Here is a 12126-nt window from a genome sequence, read left to right as displayed (position 1 = left end):
GTGGGACAGGAGGGAGGGAAACATAGTCTTTCACAATATATCCAATATGGAAATGTTTCACATAGCTGCACACGTACAACCTATACTCAACTGCTTATCTTCCCAGTAAGGGTGGGTGACAAGGGAGGAAGGGAAAGAAACTGGAATTCAAAGTTTTAAAATCAAATGTTTAAAAATATATATATATATATATATATATATATATACACACTAATATTAATACTATTTTACATGTAATTGGGAAGGAAAATATACAGGCACTGGGCCATAGAGATCCACCACACCCTACTGGAAAAGTCGAAGGGGTATGGGAGAAGATATGGGAGAGAACAGATTGGAGGAGGGGATATTTTGGGGTTGTGGGTAGGGGAAAAACGGGGAGAAAATCTGTAACTCAAAATCTTGCAGAAATGAATGATGTAAACTAGAAATTAATAAAGCATTTGATTAAAAACATAAACAAAATGATGAGGTAAAAAAATTGTGCCTGCCACATGCTAAATGCTGAGAGTGCTAAGAAAGGCAAAAAGTCGTCCTTGCCCTGAAGGAGTTTCTGGTCTAATAAGGAAACAGTATTCAAACAGCTGCATGCACACTGGATGAGCTGTTGCCTGGTTACTGGACGTCCACTGTGCTTCCCTTCTCTGTTATCACCAATAGACGCTGTATTGAGGGATTTTTGTTTCGATCATTGACCTCTTTGGTCCATGAGCCTGGTAGTGGAGTCTCCTGAGTCAGAGCAGGAACATTTTTTTTTGTCCCTCTGTTTACATAATTGCTTTCCAGAATGGTTGTGCTGCTTCACAGCTCTGCCCGCAGTGTGCTACTGCTGTGCCTGCCTCTCCATTACCCTGCAACATTGACTCTTCCCTTTTTAAAATCTTTGGCTAATTTGTAGGTGTCAAAAAAGCTCCACGTTTTGATTTTTCTTTTCTCTTATTGTTAGTGATTTGAATCATGGTCATTAAGAATTTGTAATTCCTCTTCTGAGAATTCTTTGGTGTTACATCTTTGACCACTTTAGAGAATGGCTTTGAAGGGTGTGTTTTTGGGGGTGAGGGTGGTAATAGCATTATAATATAGAATAGAATAGAAAATTAAATGGGAATAGAAAAGAATATACCTTTTTTCTCTGCAGCACATGGCACCTACACACAAAAATTGATCCTGTATTAGGGCATAGAAATATTCGGTAATTTCATTAAAAGAATAATAATGAGACAACATACCAAGATTTATGGGATGCAGCCAAAGCAATACTTAGAGAAAGTTTTATTTCTCCAAATTTTTACATTAACGAAATAGAGAAAGAGTAGATCAGTGAATTGGGCATCCACCTAAAAAACTAAGGAAAAAAAATTTTAAATCCCCAGTGAGCACCAATTTGCAAATCCTGAAAACCAAAGATGGAATTAATAAAATCGAAAGTAAAATAAAACTGTTAAGCTAATAAAGCTAGGGGCTGGTTTTATGAATAAGACAAGATAAATAAGCCATTGGTTAATTTGATTAAAAAGAAAACCAAATATCCAGTCTTAAAAATGAAAAGAGAGAAATGACCACCAATGAAGAAGCAATTAAAGCAATCATTAGGAAATACTCTTGCCCAGTTATATGTCAATAAATTGATAATCTGAGTGAAATCAGTGAATATTTACAAAAATATAAATTACCCAGATTAAGAGATAAAGAAATACAATGCCTAAATAACCTTATCTTAGAAAAAGAAATTGAATAAGTCAGTAATGAAACTCCCTAAGAAAAAATCCCCAGGGCCAGATGGGTTCACAAGTAAATTCTACCAAACATTTCGAGAACAATTAATTCTAATACTGCATACACTGTTTGGGAAAATAGATGAAGGTATCCTAGAAAATCCCTTTTATGACACAAATATGATGCTGATGGATAAACCAGGAAGAGGTAAAATAGAGAAAGAAAATTAGAGACCAATTTCCCTAATGAATATCAACATTAAAATTTTAAATAAAATTCTAGCAAGGCAATTACAGCAGTATGTCACAAGGATCATACCCTATGACCAGGTGGAATTTATACCAGGAATGCAAGATTGGATCAGTATTAGGAAGACTATCGGCATAATTGACCATTTAACAAAACCAACAGAAACCATATGATTATCTCAATAGATACTGAAAAAGCTTTGGATATAATACAGCACCCATCCCCATTAAAAACACTTTCCTTAAAAAAAAATACTCTGAATCACTAGTAATTATAGAAATAAAAATTAATTAATTAATTAATAAAAAATTAATTTAAAAAATTTTATTATTTTAAAAAAATTAATAAAAAATTAATTAATTAATAAAAAATAAAAAAGAAACTTTGAGGTCCCACCTCCCTCTCTATTGGGGCGGCCAGGTGGCTCAGCGAGTAAGAGCACCGGCTCCAGTGTTGGGATGATGTGGAGATCAAATCCCGGGCTCCGACACTTAGCCACCCACCCAGAAACACCTGGCCGTGTAACCTTGAGCAAGTTACTTAACCCCGATTGCTTTAAAAAACAGAACAAAACACTTTCCTTAAAATGATAGGCAGTATCTATCTAAAACCATCAGCAAGCATTATCTGTAATCGTGGCAAACTAGAAGTGTGATCAGAGCTGAAGCAGGGATGCCCATTATCACCACTATTGTTCAGTATTGTACTGTCAACCTTAGTGATAGCAATAAGAGAAGGAAAAGAAACAGAAGGAATTAGGATAGGCATTGAGGAAACAAAATTACCACTCTTTGCAGATGATGTGATTGTATGGGGATGATATAGAGAGTCCTAGAAAATCAACCACAGAACTACTTGAAATAATGAACAACTTTAGTGAAGTTACAGTATATAAAATAAATCTTCATAACTCATCAGTGTTTCTCTATATGACCAACAAAGTCCAGCAGCAAGAGATAGAAAGAAAAACTCCATCTAGAATAACTGTAGACAGTATAAAATATTTGGGAGTCTACCTGCCAAGACAAAGCCAGGAACTATATGAACATAATTACAAAACACTTTTTCCACCAATAAAATCAGATCTACAAAGTTGGAAAAATATTAATTGTTCATGGGTAGACTGAGCCAACATAAGAAAAATGACAATCCTACCTACATTAATCTGTTTATTCCATGCCATACCAATCAAATTATCAAAAAAAACAAAACAACCCTGTTTTGATAGATGAGAAAAGTTAAAATTCATCTGGAAGAACAGTCAGTGAAAAAAATGCAAAGGAAATTAGCCTAAGCAATCCCAGATCTTCGTACTGTATTATGAAGCAGTAACCATCAGAACTGTCTGGTACTGACTAAGAAATAGGGTGGCGGATCAGTAGAATAGATTAGGTGCCCAAGACACCATAGTGCATGACCATGGTAACCTAGTGTTTGAAACCCCAGCTCTGGGGATAAGAACTCACTATTGGACAGAAACACCTGGGAAAAGTGGAAAATAGTATGGCAGAAACTAGGCATAGACCAGCATCTTGCACCCTACACCAAGTTATGTTCAAAATAGGTACGTGAGTTAGACATAAAGAATGATACCATAAGCAGATTAGAAGAGCAAGGAATAATCTTCTTATCTGAACTATAGAAAAGGGAAGAATCTGTGGCCGGTCAGGAGATGAGAGCATTACAAAATGTGAAATAGGTAATTTTGTTTAAATTAAAAAGGTTTTGCATAAGGGGCGGCTGGGTGGCACAGTGAATAGAGCACTGGCCCTGGAGTCAGGAGGACTTGAGTTCAAATCCAGCCTCAGACACTTAACACTTACTAGCTGTGTGATTTTGGACAAATCAGTTAACCCTAATTGCCCTGTCTTCCCCCCTCCAAAAAGCAAAAAACAAAAAACAAAAACCCAACACAGTTTTTGCACAAACAAAAAGCAATGCTGCCAAGATTGGTAGGAAAACAGAAAGCTGGGAAACAATCTTACTGCCAGTGTCTCCGATAAAGGCCTCGTTTTTCAGATACATAGAGAAGTGAGTCAGATTTATAAGAATGTGTCTTTCCTCAGTGAATAAAATAATAAAAGGGTATGAGTAAGGAGTTTTCAGATGAAGAGATCAAAGCTATCTATAGTCATATGAAGAAGAGCTCTAAGTCATTTTTGATTAGAGAGATGCAAATTAAAACACACCTATCAGATTAGCTAATATGAGAAAAAAGGAAAATGATGTTGAAGGGGATGTGGGGAAACTGGGACAATAATGTACTGTTGGTGGAGTTGTGAACTGCTGCGATCATTCTGGAGAGCAGTTTGGAACTCTGCCTACAGAGCTATAAAACTGTGCATACCCCTGACCCTGCAGTGCCACTACTAGTATTCCAAAGAGATTTTCTAAAAAGGGAAAGGACTTACATATACAAAAGTATTCATCTCAGCTCTTTTGGGGGGTGGGCGGAGAATTATAAATCCAGGGACTGGCCATCAATTGGGAAAAGGCTGAACAAGGTGTGGTATATGATTGTGATGGAAAATGTTGTGCGGAATGGTGAGCAGGGTGCTTTCAGAAAATCCTGGGCTTAGATAAGGAGCTGCTCAGGGGAGCGGCCAGCACACAGTGCCAGCAACGTTGTATGATGGTGGGCCGTGAGCCGCTTCACTCTCTGCAGCAAGATCGTGATCCAGGGCCGTTCCAAAGGACCTGTGGTGAAAAATGCTAACCTCCCTCAGAGAAAGAAAATGCAGATCGAAGCATACTTTGTTCTTCCTTCCGTCCGTTTTCTTTTCATAACGTGATTATAATGGAAATGTTTTTCATGACTTCACATGTATAACCTATGTCAAATTGCCTGTCTTATGAAGGAGGGAAGAGGCAATAGAATGAGAGAATTTGGAATTCAAAAAAAATGTTAAAAAATTGTTTTTTTACATTGGAATTACATTTAATTGGGAAAAAAACAAAAATTTTTAGGAGTAGGAAGAGGCAAATCACTATCCATTCATTGATTTTTGAATAGACGACTGGACAATAGCCCAATATCTGTACTGCATTGAATGATTCCTCCCACAATCTCAACCTTGGAATGTGGTACAGAAATCTAGAGAGCATCACTCAGCCGAGTGAGAATGCTTGCTTTTTTCACGTCCACATAGAAAATACGAATTTCAGTTTTTATAAAGAACACAAAGCAGTTTCTTTACTCACCCTGACACCTCGCCATTGGGTGGAAGATGAAAAAAGAAAACCTTTTTTAAAAAGTGCACAGGATCGAGGAGCATCCCCAGTCGTTCACTCCATTTTACATGCGCCTCTTCGTGGTGTGGCCCCGGAATCTTGGCTTCACATTGGCTTATTTATCCATAGTGGTGCTATTCATGTCGTCTCCGTCTCCCTCTGCATCTGCCCTCACCATTTCGTATGGCGCACTAGTTGCGTGATAGCTGTATGCCGTGATTTGCTCAGCAGTCCCCAGTTTGTCGGCAGCCTTTTGTTTCTGGTCATTCCCTTCTACAAAAGAGGTGTTACACGTATTTTTTTCGCACATGGGTCCTTTTCCTCTTTCTTTGATCTCTTTGATATAGAGGTCTTGCACTGGGGTTTGGCGTTCAGAAACCAGCTGTCTGCCGCTGGGACAGTTCACAGCTGATTTCCCGGCCCTGTTGGTGAACTTTGCCCATCTCACACGTATGAGTGTAACCGAAAACTTCTGTACTTTTCTTCTCTCCAATTTTTCTCCCGTCACTAGTTTTTTCCTGTGGCTGTGGACAGCTTCACAGTCTCCCTCTGAAAGCCCCCTGTTCATGCCCTTTGAGCATTTGTCAGTTGGGATGACTTTTATCCTCACACCTCTCAGTCCATTGCCCACGTGCTCGAGACTCTTACCAGAGAGACTCGCCCGCTCTCTTTCTGGCATTTCCCTTTGTGCAAAAACTTAGAATTTTCAGAATCGGAATTGTCCCGTTGTCTTCTGTTAACATTTTTACTCACCATCTAAGGTGCTGGCATGTGCTTGGTGAGCCAGGTACTGGAGCCTTTGGTTTTATAGATGCAAAGCCCCTATGCTGCTTAGCTTTATATGTTGACCCTGTCGTCCGGTCCGCTGATCAGCTGTTCTTCATTCTAAACAGCATCAAATCTTTGAAAGGTTCTTCCTTTGTAGTTTAGCTTGAGACCCGGTGCTGCCAGGCATGCCCTCTCCACCCCCTTGTTCCCCTGTGTGCTTCTATCATTTCCTCAGAGATTTTTTAACTTTTACCTTAATATGAATTTATTGCGTTTCTGTCTCTTTGATATAAGTTGTTTAACTGGTATATCACTGGATGGATGAATTGTTAAGTTCTGTTATCAGATGGTCTCTTCTGTCGCTTTGACCACATAGTAGTTTCCCTGTCACTTCTGTAAAGGGTTTCACAGTTGTTCTCCTGTAACCGGCTGTTGGCGTGCTAGTACACAGACTCCCAAGTATCTCATAAATGCCGTAATTATTGTAAGTAGAATTTTTTTACTTCTTGCCAGAGTTTTTTGGTAATGTACAAAAATTCTGATGACTTAATGTGTATATATTTTATATCCTGCAACTTTGCTAAAGTTATTTTGTAACATAATTTTTTGTTTTCTCTCATTCTCTAAGTATACCATTATGTCATTTGCGAATAGTAGTATTTCTTTTCCTATTCTTATTCTCCCATTTTCTTTTCCTTGCCTTATTGCTGTTGCAGACATTTTTAGGAGAGAGAGAGAGAGAGAGAGAGAGAGAGAGAGAGAGAGAGAGAGAGAGAGAGAGAGAGAGAGAGAGAGAGTGTGTGTGTGTGTGTGTGTGTGTGTGTGTGTGTGTGTGTGTGTGTGTGTGTCACATGGTGGTTGTGATAGTGGGCATCCTGGCTTCCCTTTTGGTCTTCGTGAAAATTTCACTAGTTTATCCCCATTGCATGGAATGCTGGCATGTGTGAGGGTGTGGTTGTATATATTCTGATGTTTAAGAAAACATTTTTGTATTTTATGGTCTTGACAAAAAATGAATATTGTAATTTTCTCAAGGTGCTTCTAAAGCAATGATTTTTGTATTTCTTGTTATTAACGGATCAGTTGATTATGTTTTCAGTTTTTCTAATATTAAACTAGGCCTGTGTTCCTGTTATAAATCCAGCCTCATGGTAGTGTATTGTCTTTGTGATATGTTTTTGGAAGCCTCTTTGCTAATATTTTGTTTAAAATTTTGCACAAATACTCCCTCATTGTGCATTATTTTGTGTGGCTTCTTTTTCCTGTCTTGATTCCATCTGGCTTAGGTATCATGGAAGGCACTTGGTAGAATAATCCTGTTTTGCTATTTTTCCAAACAGTTTGTGTGATATTAACATTGATTCTTCCTTGATCATTTGATGAAATCTGCTTATAAATCCATTTGGGCCTGGGATTTTCATGTTAAGGAATTCATTCATGGTTTCTTTGTTTTTTTCTTCTGAGATTGGGCTGTCTGATTCTCCTTTTCCTTTGTTTTATCAGTTTGTCTGCTCCCCACTTGGGCAATGCCTGGGAGTCATGGATGCTGATTACCATGTTAAGAAGTGACAGAAGGCAGGAATCTAGAGAAACCTGGTATTATTGGCTGATGAACAGTTGAGTCAGCAGAATCACAAGAAATGTTTATCAAAGTAGATGAAAACAGAACACTGTGACGTTGCAAATGAACTTAAGAAGCTTAGTGAGTGCAGTGTCCAGTTAGAGTTCCACAATACTGATGAGGAGGCATGACACTTTTTATTGTTTTAATTATAATTATTTAATTTTAAAAGTTAATGAATTTGATTTAGTTTAATTTTCATTTATTTTAAATATTACTATTTTATTCCCCCAGTTACATGTAAAAACACTTATTGGCACTCTTTTTTCAAATTTTGAGTTCCAAGTTCTCCCCCTCCCTTCCTCTCCCATGTTACTCTTTTAGAGACAGATCAGCAGGTATTTGTCAAGGGACTACTATACAAGAAAGAAGTGTATCAAAGGCAAAGGACTAGGGACTGGAGGAAAAAGAGGGGCGCCCAGGGCAGTATTCCTGGGTGGAACGAGCCTTGGCATTTCCTAAAGACACACAAGGGGTGGACTGGAGGGGAGGGAGGAGGGCGGGAGTAGCCCGTCTTGGCAGGTTCCCTGGGTGAGATTGGACACAGAAGTCGGGCCTGGGCTGCCGAGCAGAAGAGTGGACGGTTCACGTCTCATCCTGGGGCCATTGAAAGCCCCTGTAGCTGTTCCCGCAGAAGAGTCTGCTAGCCGGATCTCCACAGGCAGGAAGCCGCGGTGTCTGGCGTGAATGTGTTCTGTGTTTTCAGAGCAGATGGACCCCAGAAACACGGAGGTGCTCAGGCCGTTGCTCAGGGCTCGGGGCCACATGAGGCACAGGTGCTTTCCCTGGCTTGGGCTTCCAGGCATTACACATGGTGGTGGGGCAGCCTCCAGTCTTCATTAGCTCTTGGGGAAGTGGACCAGAAGTTCGACCGTCGCTTGTGAATGTTGTATGGGAGATGAACATGGCATAAATGAGAGGTCACCTGTGAGAGTGGGCACCAGGGCCTGCCTGGCCGGTAGAAGCATGCTGTGGAGGGGTCACGGGATACCCAGGCAAGGCCAGTTTCCACCCTCACTGCTTCCCAGGCCACGGCCCTCAGCAGGATGCTCGGGACAGAGCCCTCCTCACTGAAGGAACTTAGAAACAGAGTGGGCGTGGGGCTCCGCAGGTCTACCGCTCCCTCTCCATTGCCCAACCTTCCTTCCTCGTGCAGATTACGGGGGCGTGGTAGTGACCAGTGACCAGACCTGACCCCTCAGCTTTGACCGCACTGTCCCATCCCCGCTGGAGCCTGGATAGCCCGCACTTCCCCCACGGCTTGGATGTGCCACTTATCTGGGGCAAACATCTGCTCCTACAGTTGTGACCACCCGGGAAGAGAAAGTGCCCAAGCCGTGGTCAGACGGCAGGCCAGGCCGGAGGGGAGAACTGGACATTCATCAGCCGACTCTTAGTGTCACTGTGGGCAGTCACTGTGCCAAGTGCTTCACATCATGCCTCACTTGTACTTCGTAACAGCCCTGGGAGCTCGGAGCTAATATCATCGTCCCCATTTCATAGCGGAGGAGGCGGAGGCAAGTGGGTTCCATGACTTACCCAGGGAGACACAGCTAGTACGTGTTTAAGGCTGTTTTGAACTCGGGTCCTCCTGACTTCAGGCCCACTCTGTCTCCTGAACTACCGACCTGCCCCAGATTGTGGACATTCCTCCTTTGTTTCAAGTCCTCACTCAAAAAAACTCCCTGGAACCTGTTGCCTGCCCACTCTTTGTGCCCAGAGACAGTCTGAGGGTTGGGCTGCGGCTGCTTTGTCTTCCAGGGCCCCCGGGCAGGTCTCTGTATATGGTAGGCTCTTAATAAATGCTGGTGGCCCACCCATCTGTGAAATGGGGTGATGGTTCGGGGCCCATCAGGGACACCCAGGCTCCACACACCTGCTCTCCCCTGACAGCACCTCTCTCACGTGACTGAGTGCAGGGCCGCTCAGGAGACCCCAGGATGCAGACGGTCCGAGCTCTGGCCTCGGGTGGCTTCCGAGCCCCCCTCCATCTGTGACTGGCCACTCAGAGGAAAAGGAAGTCCCCTTTGAAGCGCTTGTTCTAACCTGTTCTGCTGGTTTCAGAGCCATCTGCGGCATCGTGCCCGGGATAGGGAAAGAGGTCCAAAAGGTGCTGCCCCAGCACGCGGGCGTCCCAGGCTCATGGTGCTGCTTGCACGGCACCAGCTCCATCTTCTTTGGGAAGGAATAAAGGTGGGTCTTTCATTGGTTCCTGTCTTCTAGAGGATGAGCATCTGAGAGCATCGAATGTCAGAATCTTGGAAATCAGGCACGAGGAAGGAGGCCTGTTTAAGTGGCCAAAATGCATGTCAGGTGTCACCCTTGGGCGTAACCTCAAAACTGCTGATGGCAACTCATGGCCATTACCTTTGAAGATAGTGTTTCAGTGATTCGTGGGGTCAGGAATTTCTCTCTCCTCCCTTTTACCCCCCCCCCCTTTTTTTTTTTGCCTTTTGGAAGGCAATTGGGGTTAAGTAACTTTCCCAAGGTTACACAGCTAGTGTTTTTTGTGTGGGGGTTAAGTGTCTGAGGCTGGAACCGAACTCGGATCCTCCTGACTCCGGGGCCGGCGCTTTAGTCACTGTACCACCTAGCTGCCCCCTTGCCCCATTTTTAAGAGGGCCAAAGTGAGACACAGGGGGCGAGGCAGGACCTGGAAGCCGGGAGCTCATCCTGAATGGAGAGCCTGGGGCAGAGCCCCCCACCATGGGCTGGCCTCGGAGGAGAGCATTGCCAAAGAAACCTCATATCTGCTCCCCACTTGCTTGCTTTCCTTCTTTCTTCCTTCCTTCTGGCCAGATTTGAACTCGGGGCCTCCTGATTCCAGGGCTGGCACTCTGTTCGCACTCCTCACTGCACCATGTAGCTGCCCCCTGTTGCTTTTTAAACACTCAGTTTACACTTTCCATACTTGGACATTAATTGGGCCTTTTAAATAAAATTCTTTCACTTAAAATGTATAGCTTTTCACTTGTCTCTGATGTCACAAAAAGTGTATGAGTGTGAAGAGCTTGCCGTTCAAAGCCAGTCGCCCGCTGTGTCTGCCTCGCGCCCGTGTGCCTACCCCCGCGGCCTGTGAGCTGCCCTGCTGCTGGTCTTCTTCCGGCCTCTCCTCTCATTAGCTGTGAAAGTCACCAGGTCCCAGGGGACGGTGGCGTGACCCCCTGCCACCGAGGGAGCTCTCTGAAAATGTGGTGGGTGGAGGCCAGGCCGTGCCGGCTGGAGCTCGCCTTTCTGAGCGCGGCAGTGGGCCTCCCGACCTGAATGGAGACATCCTGGCAGTGCCCAGCATGCTGCTTGAGAAAACAGATACCGCGCGTGTGGTGCTGAAGTTTGCTCTCTGGGCCCTTGCCTCCCTCTGAAATGAAGTCGCGCCCTGCAGTCGGACGTCCTTCTGGGTCTCCATGGGGCCTCTGGCTTTCCCGTCCCTCCCTGACCTTCCCCTGACTTTGCCTTCCTTTCTTCCTGATTGGTTCTCGCTGTCCTGTCTGTAAGTGGTCCCCACCCCTTTCTTCTCTCCCACGGAGGCCTTGCGTCAAGGGCCCGAGTCCACATCTGGCCCCAGACGCTCCCCAGCTCTGACTCGGGCAAGCTGCTTTGCCTGTGTTTACCTCCACTTCCCCATCTGCCCCCTGGGGTGGTGAAGCTCAGAAGGCCCTTGGCGTGGTGCCCTTGGGGTCCTTCCCCCGGCCTCCCTTCTCTCCTGAGGCCTCCTCACCAGCCCCCGTGTCGCCTGCAGTGCCACATCCGTTCCTTCTGTTTGTCCTTCCCTCCTCTCCCCCAGGCTAGTCTCCCCTTCTGCTCCCTCGGTCAGGCCTCCCGTCTGCACAACTGCCCTGCGTCTGCTTCCTGTCCCGCCGAGTGCATGCTCCTGAAGCACGGACTGACCACGTCATGGACTGATAGGGGCCTCCCCTTGGAGGGGGTTCCCATCTCCACTGTCTCCAGGAAGCCCAGCGAGGCGCCCCTCACGCAGGAGGCGTGGGCATGGGTGTGTGCACATGTCCTCGGGTGCACACGTCACGTCTCCCTCCAGCTGGATGTAAGGAAGCTCCTCGGTCAGAACCTGCCCCCGTCTTTGGCCGGGTGTCCCTGCGGCTTCCTCACCGACTCCTCATTACTGTTCGACCACCTGAATTGGAATTATCTCCCCAGCTGGAGCGTAGGATGCTTGCCATAGAGTTAACCATTTCTTTTACATCTTGTCTCTTAATAAGGCTTAATTATGTCCCTTTTCTGCTACGTATAGAGATATCGGTCTGGCAGTTCTATTAGATATGTTGCTATTATTGTTTAACTGTTAAGCGTGCTTATGAAAAAAGCTTTGTCGTTTCTAAATGACCCTCTTCTCCCCCCATCAGGTCAATGGCACAGATGTGGATTATGAATACGAAGAAATCACACTGGAGCGGGTAAGTACACATGTTCACTGGCTTTGTTTTGTGTTCCAGTCTGTTGTTTTTGTAAGGTGTGGTTTTCAGAAATAACTTATAGAAAAAGGTCTTTTTGAAAGGTCTGACTAGTGGCGTCTTTCTCTAATG

General features: G+C 44.2%; 1 protein-coding gene across 1 annotated transcript in view; it reads left to right on the top strand.

The window, feature by feature from the left end:
• Positions 1-12126, top strand: part of DLG1 (discs large MAGUK scaffold protein 1) — a 98814-nt gene that overhangs the window by 31390 nt on the left and 55298 nt on the right. Inside the window, exon 3 of the mRNA XM_069083266.1 lies at positions 11947-11997. Within this exon, the coding sequence (XP_068939367.1) occupies positions 11947-11997 (51 nt within the window). The remainder of the gene's footprint in view (positions 1-11946; positions 11998-12126) is intronic.

The sequence above is a fragment of the Petaurus breviceps genome, unplaced genomic scaffold (assembly GCF_028583685.1).
Source record: "Petaurus breviceps papuanus isolate PSGF00001 unplaced genomic scaffold, PetGlider_PUasm1.0 173, whole genome shotgun sequence".
Taxonomy (NCBI): domain Eukaryota; kingdom Metazoa; phylum Chordata; class Mammalia; order Diprotodontia; family Petauridae; genus Petaurus; species Petaurus breviceps.
The sequence above is the reverse complement of the archived record's forward strand: the minus strand, read 5'-3'. Positions and strand labels throughout refer to the sequence as shown.